At 40.0% G+C, this 19,750-nt stretch overlaps 1 protein-coding gene across 1 annotated transcript; it reads right to left on the bottom strand.

Annotated features, from left to right (window-relative positions):
* Window positions 1-5,960: 5,960 nt before the first annotated feature.
* Window positions 5,961-18,639, bottom strand: cfap65 (cilia and flagella associated protein 65; the record flags this gene model as incomplete). The annotated part of the gene is made up of 34 exons (XM_079563658.1): window positions 18,614-18,639; window positions 18,438-18,539; window positions 18,132-18,319; window positions 17,951-18,053; window positions 17,702-17,868; window positions 17,339-17,547; window positions 17,090-17,208; window positions 16,797-17,016; window positions 15,670-15,938; window positions 15,481-15,567; window positions 14,840-15,060; window positions 14,612-14,768; window positions 14,409-14,531; window positions 14,017-14,274; window positions 13,451-13,590; window positions 13,231-13,315; window positions 12,568-12,714; window positions 11,126-11,291; window positions 10,871-10,999; window positions 10,586-10,796; window positions 10,206-10,334; window positions 10,032-10,122; window positions 9,883-9,968; window positions 9,749-9,815; window positions 9,554-9,664; window positions 9,296-9,487; window positions 9,039-9,188; window positions 8,823-8,969; window positions 8,380-8,496; window positions 8,165-8,299; window positions 8,045-8,095; window positions 7,742-7,968; window positions 7,519-7,629; window positions 5,961-6,249 (listed from the first exon to the last, which is right to left on the bottom strand). Exons 2-34 carry the CDS (start codon window positions 18,510-18,512, stop codon window positions 5,961-5,963), a joined length of 4,977 nt encoding a protein of 1,658 aa, XP_079419784.1. The 5' UTR covers window positions 18,513-18,539; window positions 18,614-18,639.
* Between the last annotated feature and the right edge of the window lie 1,111 nt (window positions 18,640-19,750).

Genomic DNA, 19,750 nt, shown 5'->3' with positions numbered 1-19,750 from the left:
TGGGGTCATCTAGGTAAAAAGGAGAGAGTAAAGAATTAGCCCCATTCCCATTTGTGACAGTTTTATGTCAAACACCAAAAGAAACTGCCCTTTTTCTTAAATCAATTCCAATAGAATTCTCAGATTAAATTAAACAGATAAATGTAATGCACAGGGATGGCCTGGTCAACCAGCTGCTCTAGCTTTCTGCTCAAAGACAAGAGTATCTGGGACTTTTCTCACAGCCAATCATTCAACACATTTTATAAATCGATCCAATCAGAGACGCCAGTTTGTAAATGAAGACTCTCAAATCACATCGCATTCAGAACAAACTTTATCACTCCTGTTACCTGTAATTAAAATAATTAAGGGTTTTTCCTGATTTGACACAAGATGAGTGCAATATTTGACAATTAAGTGTAGTGGGATGGGTCGGCATGTTCTCCAGATTACATGTTTCTCCCATCCTGCGAACAATCTACACATTTGTGTGTGAATTGGAGAAGCGCGTTAGCTAGCTGGCTCAAGATCCAGTGCAAGCAGGAAAAAGAGGTAAAAGAAACCCCAAAACACAACAAACAGATCTCAGAATCGATTTGATTCTACATTATCTTAAAAAGGGACCATTGTACTCGTTTATATTCCATCCTTTAAGGCCCCGTTTATTTTGGATCAGCACTTTTACTCAAAGATAATTTTAGAATCATTTCTTGCTTAAGCCCTAAGAAGTATCACGGAGTTAAATTCTCAAAACTCTGCCTGTTTGCGCCTCTGCACAGACGGAGGGGGGCAGGGGCGGGCGGAGCGTCTCGGTGCTGGTGTTACGTTAAGGGACAGACAGCGTTTAGGATTTATGGAGACAATGCTGAAAACAGCGATATTAACGTTACTTGCGCTTTACAGAGGCTAATTGCGTGCATATTTAATTAGGTCCTCGCGGTCATTTGTAAGGATTTTTTTTGTAAGACTCGGGCGGATGTGCGTCACGGTCGCCGTTTAAAAAAAATGAGCGGGAAAGGTCAGACTTTATCGACTAACAGTACAGTCTGAAGCATAAATAATTCTCCTGGGTCAAACTACCTGCAAACTGAAGTCAGACATGTCATTTCGTTGGATATTAATAAAGCATAGTACCTTATTCAGACTGCAGATCTACGCTCTTCAGCGCTGTGTGGAGTCTGTGGACACGAGCGTCATGACGTCATGATGCTTGCGTACCTCGGATGGAGTTACGTTTTGGTTCTGCGCAGCCGCAGTGCGCTGCTGTGGGAGCTGAAGTGAAGCAACGTAGACCACCTAAGCCACCGAAATAAGGTAATATACTTCATTAATATCCAACGAAATGATATTTCTGACTTCCGTTTGCAGGTAGTTTGACCCAGGAGAATTATTTATGCTTCAGACTGTACTGTTAGTCGATAAAGCGTAGCGTCTGACCTTTCCCGCTCATTTTTTAAAACGGCGATCGTGACGCACATCCGCCCGAGTCTTACAAGAAAAATCCTTACAAATGACCGCGAGGACCTAATTAAATATGCACGCAATTAGCCACTGTAAAGTGCAAGTAACGTTAATATCGCTGTTTTCAGCATTGTCTCCATAAATCCTAAACGCTGTCTGTCCCTTAACGTAACACCAGCACCGAGACGCTCCGCCCGCCCCTGCCCCCCTCCGTCTGTGCAGAGGCGCAAACAGGCAGAGTTTTGAGAATTTAACTTCGTGATATTTCTTAGGGCTTAAGCAAGAAATGATTCTAAAATTATCTTTGAGTAAAAGTGCTGATCCAAAATAAACGGGGCCTTAAAGGATGGAATATAAACGAGTACAATGGTCCCTTTTTAAGATAATGTAGAATCAAATCGATTCTGAGATCTGTTTGTTGTGTTTTGGGGTTTCTTTTACCTCTTTTTCCTGCTTGCACTGGATCTTGAGCCAGCTAGCTAACGCGCTTCTCCAATTCACACACAAAGGTGTAGATTGTTCGCAGGATGGGAGAAACATGTAATCTGGAGAACATGCCGACCCATCCCACTACACTTAATTGTCAAATATTGCACTCATCTTGTGTCAAATCAGGAAAAACCCTTCATTATTTTAATTACAGGTAACAGGAGTGATAAAGTTTGTTCTGAATGCGATGTGATTTGAGAGTCTTCATTTACAAACGGGCGTCTCTGATTGGATCGATTTATAAAATGTGTTGAATGATTGGCTGTGAGAAAAGTCCCAGATACTCTTGTCTTTGAGCAGAAAGCAAGAGCAGCTGGTTGACCAGGCCATCCCTGTGCATTACATTTATCTGTTTAATTTAATCTGAGAATTCTATTGGAATTGATTTAAGAAAAAGGACAGTTTCTTTTGGTGTTTGACATAAAACTGTCACAAATGGGAATGGGGCTAATTCTTTACTCTCTCCTTTATACCTAGATGACCCCAGCTCCCACAGGTACATGCTGCTGTTGTGCCCTTGGGCAAGACACTTCCCCCACATTGTCTCCAGGGTCTGCACAACTAGAGAATCATCTCTAGCAACAACATCTTACTACATTGGAATTCAGTGATATGCACAAAGAAGACAGTAAAGTGACTTTTGCAATAGTTGTGGGAAGGTTGAGTGTCCTCACCTCAGTATCCTGTTTGTCCATTTTACAAATACCAGAGAAGGTACTGTGATCTAAAGGCCTGTGAGGATGAAGACATGAAGGCTTTCCAGTATCCACCAGTATGTTTTGCATTATGCGGAAAAGAAGAATGCAGGGAAATGAAGCACACACTTTGACAAAGACTCAGTCAGAATGTAAGTAGATTTGAGTAAGGTTTAATTTGTTTACCTCTCATCTATGACTAAAGTATTTACACATGTGCATGTTGTTAAAAGTTTTGTTACAGTAGACCTGAGGCCGCTCGAGCACTGACATTAGAAGCGCCGTGTAGATTTGGACCATTTTCCATGTGACGATGAGAAGCATTCCCTGAAAGATTCTCAGCTCTTCCCTTTAAAAGTGAGTAAATGTAATGCACTTGCTAAAGCTGTTTGTTATTTTAATTTCACTGAAGCATTTAGCTGGCTCTAGACAAACTTATTTGGGGGTTATTTTCTTTCATGTGGTCGCATTTACATGGACTAAGGCACACGTGTATACAAATTGGATCCTAATAATTTGTGAGTGTGTGACACAGATGGACTAAATGTATAGTAGGAAGCACAAACTGTTGCCTAAAGCAGTGGTTCCTAACCTGGAGCTTTGCATTGCCATAGTTCAGGTGTGCACACGTTAGGAACACTCTCCTTATAGTTCACAGAAGATACATTTACGTAATGAAGCAGGATTAAATGTGATCAATTGCGATTACAATTGCAAGACCCCCCAACACACACACACACACACACACAAAATCCACTGAACAGAAATAAATTTGATAAGCTCAGCCATTAATAAAAATAGTCTATGTATTTATGTGAACTTCATTACAAGTTTAAAATATAGAAACCTTTGCAACTAAAATTACATCTTCCACTTACATTTTTTAGGTCCTGCTTCCAAGAAGAGGCACACCGATGGGTCAAAACAAATGTAAGTGATAATGCTATCCACCTGCTGTTAGAACAGAATAATGTTCAACACGCAATTACTTTATAAACGTTATGTATTGCAGAGGTAACCTTCACCTGTATCTACCCCGCCAGTGTGAGGACAACTGACGACTGAATGAAGTTCTTAAGTCCACAGTCCATTCGGTGGAATCGCAGGCTCCTCTCCTTGGCTACCAAAGAAAATAAGAAGCCTCAGAACCAGAAGAAGAATTGCTGTTTTTTGTTGATGGAAACCAGGCTTATGGACCCGCAGGCAGGATCTTGAGAACACGTTGTTCAGAGACTCCTGTTGAAAACTTAACCTTACTGTTAATTGCCCGTTATTTCTGGCTAAATACAGGTGTTGCAACTGGTAAGTCTTCGGACTTGCCATCTTTGTCTCGCGTGAGGTGGCCCGTGAGTTGTGTTAATTACCTGGTAATTACAAGTGTTGTAACTGGTAAATCTTGGAACTTTTCAGCTTTGTCTCGATATAGAATATGGCCCCTGAGTTCTGTTTAAGGGATTTTTCAGGATTTTTGACATAGGGCATAATTTCCTAATTATCCAGAGTGCTGTTGATTTTAGCCCAGCACTAGCCTAGCACCACTAAACTCTTAAAATATAAGGACTGCTTGAATTAAAAAGTAAATATATCTCCAGAAAACACAAACTCTGGATAACTAGGAGATGAGGCCCCATGTCAAAAATCCTGAAATGTCCCTGGTAATTACAAGTGATGTAACTGGTAAGTAATGCAACTTAACAGCTTACAAACTTACCTGCTAATTACCTGGTAATTACAACTGTTGTAACTGGTAAGTCTTGGGACATACCAGCTTTGTCTCGCTTTAGAATACGGCCCGTGAGTTGTGTTAATTACCTGGTAATTACAAGTGTTGTAACTGGTAAGTCCTTGGTAGTTACCAGCTTTGTCTCGCTTTAGAATACGGCCCGTGAGTTGTGTTAATTACCTGGTAATTACAAGTGTTGTAACTGGTAAGTCCTTGGTAGTTACCAGCTTTGTCTCGCTTTAGAATACGGCCCGTGAGTTGTGTTAATTACCTGGTAATTACAAGTGTTGTAACTGGTAAGTCCTTGGTAGTTACCAGCTTTGTCTCGCTTTAGAATACGGCCCGTGAGTTGTGTTAATTACCTGGTAATTACAAGTGTTGTAACTGGTAAGTCTGTGGGGTTGCTGTATTAATTACTGGTTAACTACAGACATTTGTACATGAAAGTCCAGGGATGTAAATACAGATTATTTGCCTGTATGGGAAAACCTATTTAGGAGAATGTATACCAAAATGTAATAAATGTATAAATGTTTTTCTTGCTTTCTCTGTGTTTTCATCAAAATAAAGACACTCATGTGTTATTAAATGTATTACTTTTTGTTTATTCACAAAGTCATCATAATCATAAGCAACTATCATATCAGTACCAGCTATCATAACCTACATAAGCCCATTCTTACTATATATCACTGATGGTCTAGGTCTTACCACTAAAAGTACCTAGTTACTACCACTTAAGTTACCTAAACACACCTCTGTAATTACCAGGAATGTACCACTGCAACTACATAGTAATTACCTCTGTAAGTACCAGGGATTTACCACCGTAATTACCTGTTAATTACCTCTGTAAGTACCAGGGATATACCACCATAATTACCTGTTAATTACCTCTGTAAGTATTAGGGATGTACCACCGTAATTACCTGTTAATTACCTCTGTAAGTACCAGGGATGTACCACCGTAATTACCTGTTAATTACCGGGCCGTATTCTAAAGCGTTACCAAAATATTTTAAAATAAGTGCAATGCATAAAAATAATTTTATTCAAGTAGAAGTACAAAGTATTGGCCCACATATTTATTAAGAGTACTAGGAGAAAATGTTACTTGAATACTGTGAGTAACTGTTTGAGCGTAAAAGTCTGATTCGTGTTTAAGTTGTGACATAAATAAATCAAAGAAAATACCATAAAAACATATAGAAAGGCATAATTATGAAGCATTATGAAGAATCTCTTTCACGCATCAAAATGAAGATTTGTCACTTAAAGATTTGCTCACAGTGGTGCAAGTTTAATATTGCTCATGAAGTAAAAAGTACTGTATATGTATATATATATGTATTATGAGTACTGTATACACACTGTACATGATGTCCTCAAAAGTAACAACAGAGATGCTGGGTAGTGTCTGGAATAAAGTCCCAAGATTACTTCATATTTTCTGTTCCATCACCAACCAGGTGTGAAGACATTGTCCTGCAAACATAAAGAAACAGAAGAACAAATATCACAGATTTGTAAAGCAAGTTGTACATTCACTGGAAGTAACCGCAAATGAAATATTCACACTTCTTACAGACATTCTTCAACATGTAATCTCTTTAGCGTGTCACCTCGTTGCCGCTCATCATTTCCATCATCAGATTCTGCAGCGCACAGCGACACACTTCCTCCGTCAGGTCGGCCAGCTCCGCTCCGACCGGCTTCATCTTCCCGGCAGCATCTTCAGAGCTTTTATCTTCAGCTGCTCTCTGTGGCTCCATGGCTTTTTCTGAAGAGGCAGGTTTGGGAGATGGACATGGGGTTGGAATTACGGGGAGGTTGTAGGTGACTGGTGAGGACGCCAAGGTCAGAAGGTTGTCGACAAATGCTGCATCGTCCAGTATATCTCTGAAAAAGGAGCATAATGAGAACTTGGGGGAACATTTGTGTCAGCATAACAATACATTCGCTACTATATTATTTTAAGAAGGCCTTGTTGAATTCTATTGGAGACAGTCTTGTGGTTTTACTGGAGGAAGTTAAAGCAACATTCCCTGCACAGAGTCTACTGAGCCATATCATAATTTAGCCAATAAGTTATACAAAGCTAAAATAACTTTCAGATACAATAAGTGTGAAGAAAAGTAGCTCCCGCACACTGGGAAACTTGCAAAAAGTGAAGTTTATTGAAACGTTTCGGCTCTAGGCCTTCTTCAGGCAAATGGCTATAGAGTGGTTAAGAGCCACCTTAAAAAGGGGGGTGGCCGATGACGCCAAAAATGACCGCGTCCAAAATAAAAGGTACACAGGCCATATAACATAGACACCCAATCCATATCAGTGCACATACAATATATACATATTCCATCAAAAATCCAGTAGGCCTCTCGTTGTTTTAAGAGTTTATCGTGATCGCCCCCTCTCGGAGGCGGGGGGACACATTCGATCCCACAGAATCGGAGAGCGCTCACGTCATGTTTGGCGTCGCTAAAGTGAACTGCCACAGGGTAATCCCGGTCATTGCGGCGTATTGCACTTTTGTGTTCACTGACTTCTCTGTTTCAATTGTCTTATCGTCTTGCCCACATACGCGAGACCACAGGGAAAACAACGAGAGGCCAACTGGATTTTTACCCTTCAGACTTTGGCTCCGAAGGGTCTAAATGATGAGTTCAAACTGAATGCCTATTTATGAATAATAATGCATGGTACTGATGATGTTTAAGTGATACAATTGTTCTGTCTGAGGTGAACATAGTGATATGAATATACGCAGTCAGTTTTTCCTTCTTTAGACTGACTGTGATATTTGTTTCATCCTACTTAGACTAAGTATATATTGTGATATATTGATGGAATATGTATATATTGTATAATGTATGTGCACTGATATGGATTGGGTGTCTATGTTATATGGCCTGTGTACCTTTTATTTTGGACGCGGTCATTTTTTGCGTCATCGGCCACCCCCCCTTTTTAAGGTGGCTCTTTACCACCTTAAGCCGAAACGTTGCAATAAACTTCACTTTTTGCAAGTTTCCCAGTGTGCAGGAGTTACTTTTCTTCACATGTTACGAGCTTTACGCACGACTTCTCCTATGCACCGGGTGTAATCTGATGTGCGAAGCACCCGCTTTCTTCAGATACAATAAGTGGAAAGCATGTTAGCAATATTACCTGAGTACTGAAGTAAATAGGTGTGAACTTATGTCTTTCTTTTGACCTTGTGTAATTGAGGATTCTTCTCTGCAAATCATTTGGTTTTGGTTCCTCCCTGTTTTGTTGGGTCTAAAAATGAAAGACATAAAACATAATATTGGCACACTTCAAATCGATAGACCACTTGGAACCACCAAAACTTCATGTTGTCAATCACTCATCAACATATAGTAAATTGTACCTATATTGCGTGTTTAGTTGTTCAGGGGACTGGGTCGGAAACTCCAAAGGCCCATAGGACTGAGCCGTCACCCACAAATGCAGAAAACACGGTTTTGGAGGTTTGGGGTCGCTCCGTGCTTTGGCTCTCTCTATCTCCTTCAGTGCCCTCCGCTCATCTCTCAACATTTTGGTGCTTAAAGACCGCACTGTGTTACAATCGTTAGATCCACGGATTGGAGGAAGAGTCTAAAGAATGTATTGAAACAGGGAAACTTATCAGTACTGACAAGCTTAGGATTCATTCATTAAGGTCCATTGTCACCTTGTATTTATTCCAATAGGCTTGCTGCCGTAATGCAATCGATTCAGCTTCCTGTGACAAATGATCCCAGACATTAATACTATTGTCAAAATCATGCAAAGGTAACAAAATAATCATCACCTTTTCTGTCAAAACAACTGTCTTGTCTATTGGAGCTTTATCTGTGATGGTGAATTCATGTTTCTGCCGTTCTTTTTCCTCTTCCATTTGCTGCACCGCGCTGTGGTAGTGGGCGAGAGCGGCTTCACAAGTGATCTGAAGCGGAAAATCCAAAGTCAGAAATATGAAGCATGGCCCAAAACTAAAAAATCCAGCGATGCAATGTAGGATCGTACCTTACAGACCAAATCAAAACAGTAAACAGTGGGGTAGTCGGTGGCAGAAAGGGTAAGGATAAGTTGAGTCATTTCTCCAGGGCGTAAACTTCCCCTATTTGGAAGAATGTCCAGCACCTGTCATAGAGGAAAAACAATTATAGATGTTGAGTGTTAACTATTTATGCTTTCCAAAGATCAGAAACAACATAAAAGACTTCATGGTAACTTAAAAATGTACAAAGATTCCATTTTAGTCATGATATTCCTTATTTATGTCCATTTTAGTCTTGTTTGGGTTTTGATTTAATATAAAGTCTTGTTATGATACATTTTGATGAAAAAAACGAATGGCTTATAATTGAAATGGTTTAGTAAAATATACTGTCATTGCAATATTCAATATAGTTATCAAATACCACAGTTTCCTGTCAAATTGTGCAGCTCTAAATGAGATGACTTGCCTGAGGTTGGTCGTTTAGTTGAGGCAGCACCCACTCAAAGTGAACCGCGTCCTTTTGTGAGTTGTTGATAAGGAAGAGCATTTTGGACGATAGTGAGGAAACAACAACGTCGCCATAATCAACGATGTCTTCAGATAGATATGTTGGCTTTGCAGACACACAAAGATTAGTATATAAGCTACACGCAATTAGCTCAGTATTATAAGATGCTCTTACTTGGAAAGGTACTCTCTGCCAACAGGGTAAAGGCTGGGCATCAGTGTTGGCACATGTGTCTGACAAATGCTTCGTTTTAGAGTTAAGACCAAAACCTTCAAATCTCACTACCGTTGATTCCCCATTCAAAATATGAATGGAAATGTCAACCTGTAACAAAAGACAAATTTAATCCACTTAGTGTTCTATTTAATGGAAGAGAAGGAGTCATTGTCTGCAAATCAGCCAATGGCACAGGAGAATTTGTTTGTATTCACCTTGTACAATTTAGCTTCGAGTGGAGAGAAGATCCACTCCAAGATGGCTGCCTCCCCGGGCAGGATGTCACCGCCTGGGTTGAGACAGCGCAGCACCGGGTGGTCAAAGTTTTCCTTTTGAACCTGTGACAGTACTGCTATGTCCACTTCATAATGCACTGGTACTGCACCCCGGTTGTAAAAGTGATATACCTGCACATGAGAAGACAAAATAACGAATTTCATTATTTCTGAAAGGAACTTGCTGAAAATATGTACCTGTTTGGGAGGGTTGTAGTCTTCGATGGCAACGGGAGCAAATATATGTTTCTTGGAGGCAAAATTTAGAAATGGTCTGTCCACTTCCACCGTCATTCCTTGAAAGGTAAGCTACTCCACAAGCCAAAATAATATTCTAATTAAGTTTCAAAATACAGTACCAGTAAATAGCAATTGAGTGGTTCAAGTACTCACTATTATCTCTCTTCCATAAGATATTTTTAAAAGGACAGGGAATCGGTCTGTTCCAACAAAGTCATGGCTGTGTAAGAAATAGTATTTAGTAAGTACAATGAATTAAAGAAAACAAGTGTGTGTTTTTCAGTCACCTGTAGGTAAAAGTTACCGCCCTCTGCTGTCCTTGCATGAGCTTTCCAGACCGGGGTGTAACACTGAACAGGTGGTTGTCCTGAACCTTTTGGATAATGGCGATTAATGACTACAAAAGAGAACATTGAGATGCTGCTGGATTACTCACCTTCATTTGGTAAAGCTCAGTGCTGGTGAACTCTCCTGATTCAGCCCAGAGCTCCAAGTCAAGCTGTTGGTCTTCAGGAAACATAAATGCCCTAAAAAAAACAATATCATAACAGAATTACACTCATGGCTGATTCGATCATACACATGTGGTATTATGTCTTTGAACACTTACCACTCCACAGGGACAGTGCTAGGGTTATAAAGTATCAGTATGAAAGTGGACGGGTCTGAATTCAAGGGGGCCCCACTGAAGTTCAAATCCATAATGGCTTTGGTGAAGACTGAGGGAGTAGCGTGCAGACTGAAGGAGGAAAACCACACATCAATAATAATATTAATGATATGCAATATTACACTATTAACAAGCTACAGCAATACCGCTAAAATATAATTGTCAATATGATTTTCACCATCACAATTTTGGGGGAAATTATGGAATTGATGGCCCTTAAAAAAAGCATTTTTTCCTTTAACAATTTAACTTAGTAGAACATAATAAGGTTCAATGTCTTTAAACATTAAAGCAACACTAGTTCATGTTCGAAGCCTCACCTATGTCTGGTAGGTGTTGCGTAGGTGAGTTCGGTCGGACAGGGGCTGGACTGTAAAGATTTGTTCAGATCGTTCAGTGACAAAAGTCTCCACAGGTGGTTCTTACTGAAGTTAGACATGCTGCCTCTTCCACACACGTCTGTAATCTGCAATGTTGGGAATACACCCCTGGCGTGAACTTCACACAATATTTTGGCCGCGGATAACGAACCTGCAATCGAGATGGCAAGAGTTTATTGTAGCAAATTAATTCAAAAAAAGTGGTGCTGTTCCCTTGTTGCTTACCATTGGCATTTATTGTCTGGTAGCTGAGTATCCACATGTACTGGGCTTTTTCAGGTGGTGTCAATGTCGACTGAAGCATTATTTTGGATCCTGAGGCGATTGTTACTCTCTCATCATGAACCTGAAGGGCTAAACATAGCATAGCTTTATAGTGTTTTCGTGGATCAGGTAAAAGAGGGGGCAAGGTCAGTTGCTATGGCAAGACTTAACAGAGATTACATGAACATACAACATATGAAACAAAAAGTGACATACCACAGAGATCAATATTTGAGTTGGATACAATTCCTTCCTCCAGGAGTTTTTGTTCCACTGTGACACAGAAGTAGACAGGGCAGGGGCTTTTGTTTATCACAGGGATGCTAATTGTTCGGCACTCTCCAACCAAAATGTCTGGCACTTCAAGGATTGCCTCTTTTGCCTATTAAATAAAGAAATTGATAACACATAAACGACAAACATTCATAAAATATTTAAGAGTTACTGCCAACCTTTTTATGTATTGTATTTTGCCTGAAGCATATTTTACATGTCCTTAAGACATTTATTTTAAAATTCACAGCTACAAACACAAACTATTCTTCGGTAAATTGGTTCCACTGGTGCACTTAATTGTAATGTACGCCATAGTGAAGCTTCAGAATCAGAATGGATTTTTGCCATTGTAAACTAGGGATGCAATAAAATAAACAATGATATAAATATCTACAAAACCGCAGCGTGAGTTGGTGGATTTACAAATGTACAATAAGCAGCAGATGTGAGGGAAAATAATTAACGTAGGGTTCAAATATAACAAAGGTGTAACAGGTTATTTAGTGTTCATGAGTCTGGCTAAAGAGTGAAAGCTGTTCTGTTCTGGTCTGGCTGGGCTGTAACGTCCTGCCTCAGGGGAGCAGGTCAAGCAGTCCGTGTCCAAGGTATGAAGGGTCAACTGTGATCCCACTTGCACTCCCCCAGGGTCATGGAGACGTATAGGCCTTGGAGAGATGGGATTCTACAGCCGACCACCTTCTCAGCTGCACAAGAGGCAGAGGTGCCAGTGAACCACACGGTGATGGAGGAGGTGAGGATGGACTCGATGGTGGCTGTATAGAACTGCACCAGCATCTTGGTTGGCTTGAATGTACTCAGTTTCTGCGTGAAGAACATCTTCTGCTGGGGTTTGTGGATGAGGGAGCTGAAGGCCGGCTCCCATTTGAGGCCCTGGGTGATGGAGGTACTATGGGAGTCTGTCAGGGGGAGGGGGATGAAGCTGCGTCCATGATCATCTCTGTTTTCAAGGCCAGATGGTTATGGCTGCACTAGGACACCAGCCGGTCCACCTCCCTCCTGTTGGCAGACTCATCACTGTCCAAAGTGAGATCGATGAGGGTAGCGTCGTCAAAAGGCACGACAAGAAAAGTCAATTTAAAGCCAAATTAGTGCATAGATGTATCGCTAAAGACCTAATTTCTACCACTAACAATGGGTCAGCCATCAAGATATGTTTTTTTTAATCAGTTTTATATGTGTTTATTTTTTACTTACAACTTCATGGCATTTTATGTACTTACCTTTTCGACAGTGGTGTTGTCGGTTACAAAAGTGGTCTTAATAAGCTCAAGATTGTAAACCAATAAACCTACTTCATGCCATGAATAAAAAGAACTGTATTGAGGAGAAGCGTTAGTGATAAAGAGGTTGGGGTGGGTCACCTCTAACCAGCCAGTACAGCCTGTCCCAGTCACTTCCAGGGGGAGGCAAACGTTTTCCTGTTCAGGAAACTCCATTGGGCATATTGTAAGGATAGGAGTGAGTGCATATGCCTTCTCTTCCAGTGGAGTAAATGACCACGTTTGTGTCTGGAAACAATATTTTACAACTATTACAACAATTTTAACCGTGGTTAGAATTGATTCTGTGATGCATATTATACTGTGAGTTCAGAAAGCATCCACACAGCTCCACTGCTGTGTACTTTTGTAAAAAAAAAAAAAAAAAAAGTACAATTACAGCCAAAACTGTAGTCCCTCATTTTGGACTTTCAACAAAATTATGCAGTACAAAATAGTTGAGCAAGCTCATAATTTTTAAATAAATGTTTATTTATTGCCTGCTGGAACCCAATTTAATGCTTTTTAAAGACTTTTGAGGTTTTAATTTTGACACAATCAACAAATACCCTCTGTGTCTATTTTTTAATCTTTTTTTTGTCTTCCAGATTTGGTCTAGGTTTGTGTTTATTTCTAGTCATTGCCCCACATTTGCAATAGCTGATATGCAGTCGACAAACACCTACGCCACCCTGAGACATGCCCATGCTGCCAACTTTCTGAACCCACTGTGTATTTCAAACTGGGGCGGTTTTATTCTCTCACCAGGCTCTCATTTGGATGCAGCACACCGGCATCTGGCTTCACTGAGATAAGCCCCTGTTCCTGCTCCGGAATCCTCCATTGAAACCTATCACAAAAGGCCATCACTTTCAACCGGCTGTGGACAAGATTGCTGAAGCCGGCAATCCTGACCAAACTAAATCTACCATGAAAATGTAACATTAAATATCCAAAAAATGCAAGACAAATCGTGACAACAAACCGTAAAGCTTGACGACTGAGGTTCTTGATGAGGTGGAGGCGTTGCGTCAAACAGTTAACGGCGGTGGGTTGAAAGTGCAATCTACCATCATCCTCAAGGGATACGTGAAGTTGTTCAGAGTGGCTTACTATTGTCAGGTTCTAAAGAGACGAAACAGAGATTGAAGTACTTTGTGAAAATGTTAAAGCGTATATGACAGGTTTTATGATATTATTTATGTTGATTTACAATCACAAACACAGAAACATTTTACTGGATGTAAAAGCTGTTTATGTTTACACTTTTTGTTTCGGTTCTTAAGATGACAGCGCAATCTAAAAGAAGCACGAGCGCCACACTTTTGGTTGCCAAATCCAATGGCTAAAATTACAAGTCACTCAATCAAGTTCTAATTAGTGCTTGTACAAGCCTCTAGTGTAGCCTTTAACAGCCAATTACATACTTGCAATTTAGCACCTGGCTCAGTAAATCCGCATCCTACATCAACTTAACATATTGTGTCATGTTCTGGTGAAAGGTTAGTGTAGCTTGTCATAGGCAATATAAATGTTAATATTCTGTTATACCTCTGCGTACTCTGAAGCGTTTAGATCCAGCTGTAAATGGAAGCCTTCCTTGGGGCTGTCTTCTGTGGGCACGCTTCGGAGACAGAGGATTTGATGAGAGTGTGGTTCGATTAAACCACAGCTGGGAACCACAACCAATGATGCGGCCTCAGCAAGTTTTTGATCACGATCTGGGTTCAAGTGGAAGGTAAGTGGGAGGTCAGCAGTGTTCTTGAGGTGAGCTGTGCGATAAGAAGTAGTTTGTACAGGTGTGAACTCCTAAAAGACACGAAAGGTCAAATTACAACACAGATATCTACAGGTATTTGTTTAAAATACTGCACATAATCATTTATAGAGTTTGCTCCCACAATCAGAATAGTACAACCACTGCTGTTATTCTTGCTTCTCACCACTAGATGGGGCTCCAGTGAACATTGTGGTACCCAGTGCTGTTTTACAGGTTCAAATGAATGCCCAATGGCTCTCACTGTCACACAAGAGGGCAGCACACTTTCATTAACGCGATCATTGTCCTGCATTTAAGAAAAAGAAACAGGTGTGCTTACAAACTATATATGTACTTGGCTAGCCACATTCATCTTTTAAAATCTACCATAGGATACACAAAACACTCCAGTTGTGCTCCATGCAAAGTGTTGAGCTGCTTGGGGAAATAGGTCACTCTGAAGCTAGTGGTCTTTAGTGCAGGCAATTCACAGGACAAAGGGGAGACAGAGAAGCAAGAGTCTGAAGGTGCTGTCCACTCCAATCTGAAAATTTAAACAGTAAAATAAAGACACTTCAAAAGGTGAGATTAGGTAAAGTTTTGAGCTGACAATACCTGAGTTTTACTTTACTGTAGCTGACAACAGTCATGGACTTTTGAGAAGTTAAGTCATCAGGTAGAGAGAACAATGTCTGGTTAAAGACAAACTCTCTTGGAGTAATGGATATCTGACGAGGTGATGAAGACAGCGGATCTTTATCACCAAGACATGACAGAAAATACTCAGCCATTGGAGTCACGGCCTCACGTGCAGCACCGTCTGATTGTTGGTTAGACTGAAACAAAAATGTAAAAAAAACATATCAAACAACTTATTTTTTTGAAAGCTATTCCAGGTCCTATGTTGCTGCTTCACAAGCTCAATACAATAAACATAAACAAATGCCATCAAGTCTAAAACATGCTCCTTAAGAACAGCTAGACCCGGACAATGCCATGTTTCATTGGATTCATTGTCAAATTTGACAAAGAGGGCCTAATGTATTGAAATGTAACTTTTGGCTACTATCTTTTGGCTACTAATATCTCCACGGAGATGAGCTGGTGATGTCCTGTAACCAGCAAAGTTACACACACGAAACATACATGTTTTAGAGGTTTTATCCATCATTTAAAACTTGTTTGTATTTTAATCTATTTATTGAGTGAAAAGTTGGCTTGGAATTTCCATTTCATTAGTGTTAATTCTTTAATACCTCACTGATGTAGCTTGTTCCCAAAAGCAGCAGCTCAATCGGCTTCTCTGAGTGGCAGTTACCTACAAGGTCAAGAAATACAGGCTCCTGCAGCGAGAAATTGTGGATTTATTTCAACATCAACAGGCAGGAGAAGAAAATACAGCTTTCACTAAAATCACAGTCTTTATGCAGCAAATGCACTCCTACCCTGTCTAGTATGAGGCAGGCCAGCCTCCTGTAGTGTATAATGGATTGTGCAGGTCTATAGGAAACATTCAGAGTGATGTGGCTTTGCGGAGGTACAGTGCCCCCCGCTGGTTGGATAGAGAATACACTGTGGCCACTGCAGCCAATGTCCCATTGAAACACAGCTTTGGCTTTAGAAGCGTTGACAAGTTTAACCGTATATGCTGCTTCTTGTCCTGGCTCAACTTTTCCGAAGTCCACCACTGAGGAAGACAACAATACTTGGGGACCTGTTGATAAAACAAAAAAAAATATTCACAAGCTTGCATGTACTCCCTGTGTCTGCGTCGGTTTCCTCCGGGTACTCCGGTTTCACCTACCACTAAAAACATGTACAATAGGCCAGGATGAATGAGAGTGTGTTTGAGAGTGTGCATGTGGGACGTCGTGTGGCGTGTTAAAGGGACTATACAGAGTTTAAAAATGTCAAAATTAAGTATTTTCCTCCTCCTACACGTTCCAGCAATGTCCTAATGTGTAGAATGAGCCCAGACCTGTTCACCACAACTGTCTCTAAAATCCTGCACTGTCACTCAAAAAGGTGTTAATTCGGGTCCGGAGTGCCGTCATGCACAAGTTTAATATAGAACCTGCAGTTATGTGTAAGACCTGAGGTGGCAGTAGTGAGTATAAAATGGGCAACTTGCATCTAGCCCCTTTAACATGCATGAGACCCATGTGTGTTCATTAACATGCACTGTCACGACCAAATAAACCAATAAACAAGAACTTATGTTATAATTTAGCACGTAGCTGGATAAATTAGGTTTACACTAAAACATAGGGCCAGCTGTTAATAAATGACAGCTATGTCATGGTAAACAAAATTGTTGTGCTATGACTAGAATACTAGAATATCTAGAAAAAATATATAGTTAAGTAGCTACTAAATCTAAACTAAAAAGATAAGAGAGATAATATAGGACTTTATTGATCTCACAATGGAGAAATTCCCTTGTTACATCAGCTCTCAAGAACAACAGGGTGTGCAAATAGCAGGTCAGGTCAGACAAGAACAGGATAATGTACAAAAATCTTATAAACATTTAATACAAGTTGTTTTAATTGTAGGCAATCTATGCCCTTACCTCTACAGTTTCCAATAACTTTCAGAAGACTTGTATTAATGGCCCCCCGAGAGATGATTGATAAATACTCGACTGAGGTGGTGTCTGCTGCTGTAGGAGTGAAGGTGGCGGTAGCCTTTAGCGATGCCCCAGGAGCAACCTCTGTTCCGGTCACATCGTAGTTAAAAACTGAGCCTGACACACCACCCGGCAATCGGGACAAAGTGAACGATGCAGGGACCTGAAAAGCAGAAAGGTGATGTAAATTAGATGCTACTGATTTAGCATCTTTGTTATTTCAATGTAATACTCACAACAGTAGGGTTTGAAATTTCAAAGGGAATATGCAAAGTTTGTCCAACTGTGGAATAGCCAAAATCCAACTCTAGAATCCTTTTAGTGGAATTTGTAAATTGAAGATAAGGGTGTTTAGCTGAAAACATAAAAATGGAGAAAATACAAAGAAAAAATTAAGCTAATTTCCATGCACTACATAGTGATGAAATAAAATAAAATATATTCGCATCGCACTGATTTGATTTTGATCCATTATTTAGCTGTACCTATCCCTTGTAGGAGCACTCTGCAGCAGCTTTCTAACTTGTCTGCTAGAGTTCCAAACTTGCAGGTGACAGGCTGCTGAAAGACTAGAGCGTCTTGAGGATGGAAGGTCACAGTTATGTTATGCTCTTCGCCTGGCTTTACGTGACCCTGCTCTGGACTCAGCGTGAACGGTGGAGCACACTCCCATTGGTAGAGTGTGGTTAGCTTACTGGAAGAAACACATGAAATAATAATCAATACTTAACACACATAAAAACATAAAGTGGCTTCAGAAAGTTTTCAGATGCTTTAGTGAGGTGTGAATACTTCCTGAACCCACTGCATATCAATAAAACAGGAAAAATGAGTGTGTAGTTGTGTACCTGATATTTTTCAACATAAAAGTGGCGTGTGTAGAGTGTTGAACAGCGCAATATGGCAACTGCACAGTCTCTGGCACATCAATGGCATGACACGGCGCCGAGGCTCGCAGTAAGACTTGAAAGCTGTCGTCTTTCCCTTGAAACTCAATGGTGTCTTCATATTGACACTGCAAAATATCCAAGAAGACGGTAGACAGATAATGTTACGGAAATTGTGGTTTGTCGAATTGATCTATCGAAAAACGTTACCATTTTGAGAGGTTTAAATGTGACTGGCACTGAGAAAGAAGTTCCCGGGCGAAGGACAAGTTTCTGCCGAGCCAAAGACGTAAAGTACTTTGTGAGTGGAGGCCTGTATAAAGAGCAAAGGGTAATACAGTTGGATGTAGCTTTTTTCTTTATTACTCGTACCCAAATGTTAATAGTAGACCTAAATAATATTCTTTGTAGCGTTGACAGTGTGTTCCTTATGATTAGGGTCTTGGTGAACTCTCTCCCCAGATCCCAGTTGTCCCAGACCAGCTCCGTCTCCATCTCAATACCCATGAAGGAGCTTCGTTGACCGGACACATGTTGTTCATTGTCCACATCGTGATTTCTTGAGCAGTGAAATCCAGGCTACCACAAAAGAGTGGTCAATTAGTTCATATGACATTGACTGAGACATAATTATAATGGACACATATTTTCCAGAGCTGATATATTTCTAAAAAAAAAAACTTAGACTATACATTACTTTAGGGTTTCTGTCAGGCAATGCTGATCTCTGGTGTTCACCCAAATGTCGATGGAAGCGAGTCTCAGCTAACATTGCAGAATATTGGCAGGATGAAGATTCCTTAAGAGAGAAATAATGAATGCTTTAGCAAATAATCTAATGAAGTTAAATGCTATACATCATGATAGAAGCACCTTTTGACTACCATAATTGCAAGAACCTCCAGGACTACACCAAACTGGCACTAAAGGTCTAAAACAGGGCTAAAAATGACTTAAAACTTGAACAAAATGTTACACTCTAAAGTAAACTTTGTGCAAATCAGATCAAAACACACTATTATGCAAACAAAAGCATAGCACACAAGATTGTATCTAATTAAATAAAGTCTATACCATCAGTGAAACCAGACTCTGTGATTCCTCAGTACAGTACACTATTAGCATGTCTAAAAGTAAGCTAGCTCACGTTAACAGTTAAGTTACGCTAATGCTTTTGCTTTTTAGCCTCATGAGACATCCATTTATCCGCCCAGGGACAGCAGATAGAAACTCGCTCAAGCTAAATCTGGCGCAAAGCATCTTCAATTAATGTTTTTTGCACATTGTCCCTGTTGAAATAATTAAACATAAAACATAAAAAAATAAAAATAAAAAATAAAAAAACATCTGAATCGATGTGTTGTGAACGGTTGTGAACGTAATCAACTCACCTGTGTCGCCTTCCCGTAATAATAATCTAGTGAAGTTGGATAAATGCCTGTCTTTCATCCAACAGGCTGGCTGATGTACTTTATATGTTCGCACTAAAAACACAGCATGCTTTTGGGAAAGTTTACCGTTAGGTACGCTACTATGGCGACAAGTGACAGCTTGCGTTGCTATAGCAATGACGGAATCCGCGAAGGGACAGTTGTAGCGGTACTCGAAGAGCAAGCTTTTGGCTTTTGTTTGACATTCATCATTTTACAAACGTTTACGAACGTAAGTTGTGTCGCAATATGAATGTAAAACGCACAGAAAGATGGATTTTTTGTTTATTTCAAACAATTTATTTCCACAAATACAGTAAATATATTAAAATCTATTAAATAAAACAACAGCTTGAAACATTCACCTGACTCCAATGTATACATCAAAACTGAATCCAAAAATAAGAAAACAACATAGTAATAATAATAATAATGACAAAATAAAATTAACGTGCATTTTACATGGTTATTTAAAATTAAATAATACAATTTACAAGTGTGTATTTATGGCCACAAAATTAAGAGCATAGACCTTTCAATACGTGTAGCTTAGTTTTCATTATATCGTTTTCTGCATAAA

Source organism: Gobius niger, assembly GCF_951799975.1.
Source record: "Gobius niger genome assembly, chromosome: 9".
Taxonomy (NCBI): Eukaryota; Metazoa; Chordata; class Actinopteri; order Gobiiformes; family Gobiidae; genus Gobius; species Gobius niger.
This window is presented reverse-complemented; position numbering and strand designations above follow the sequence as displayed.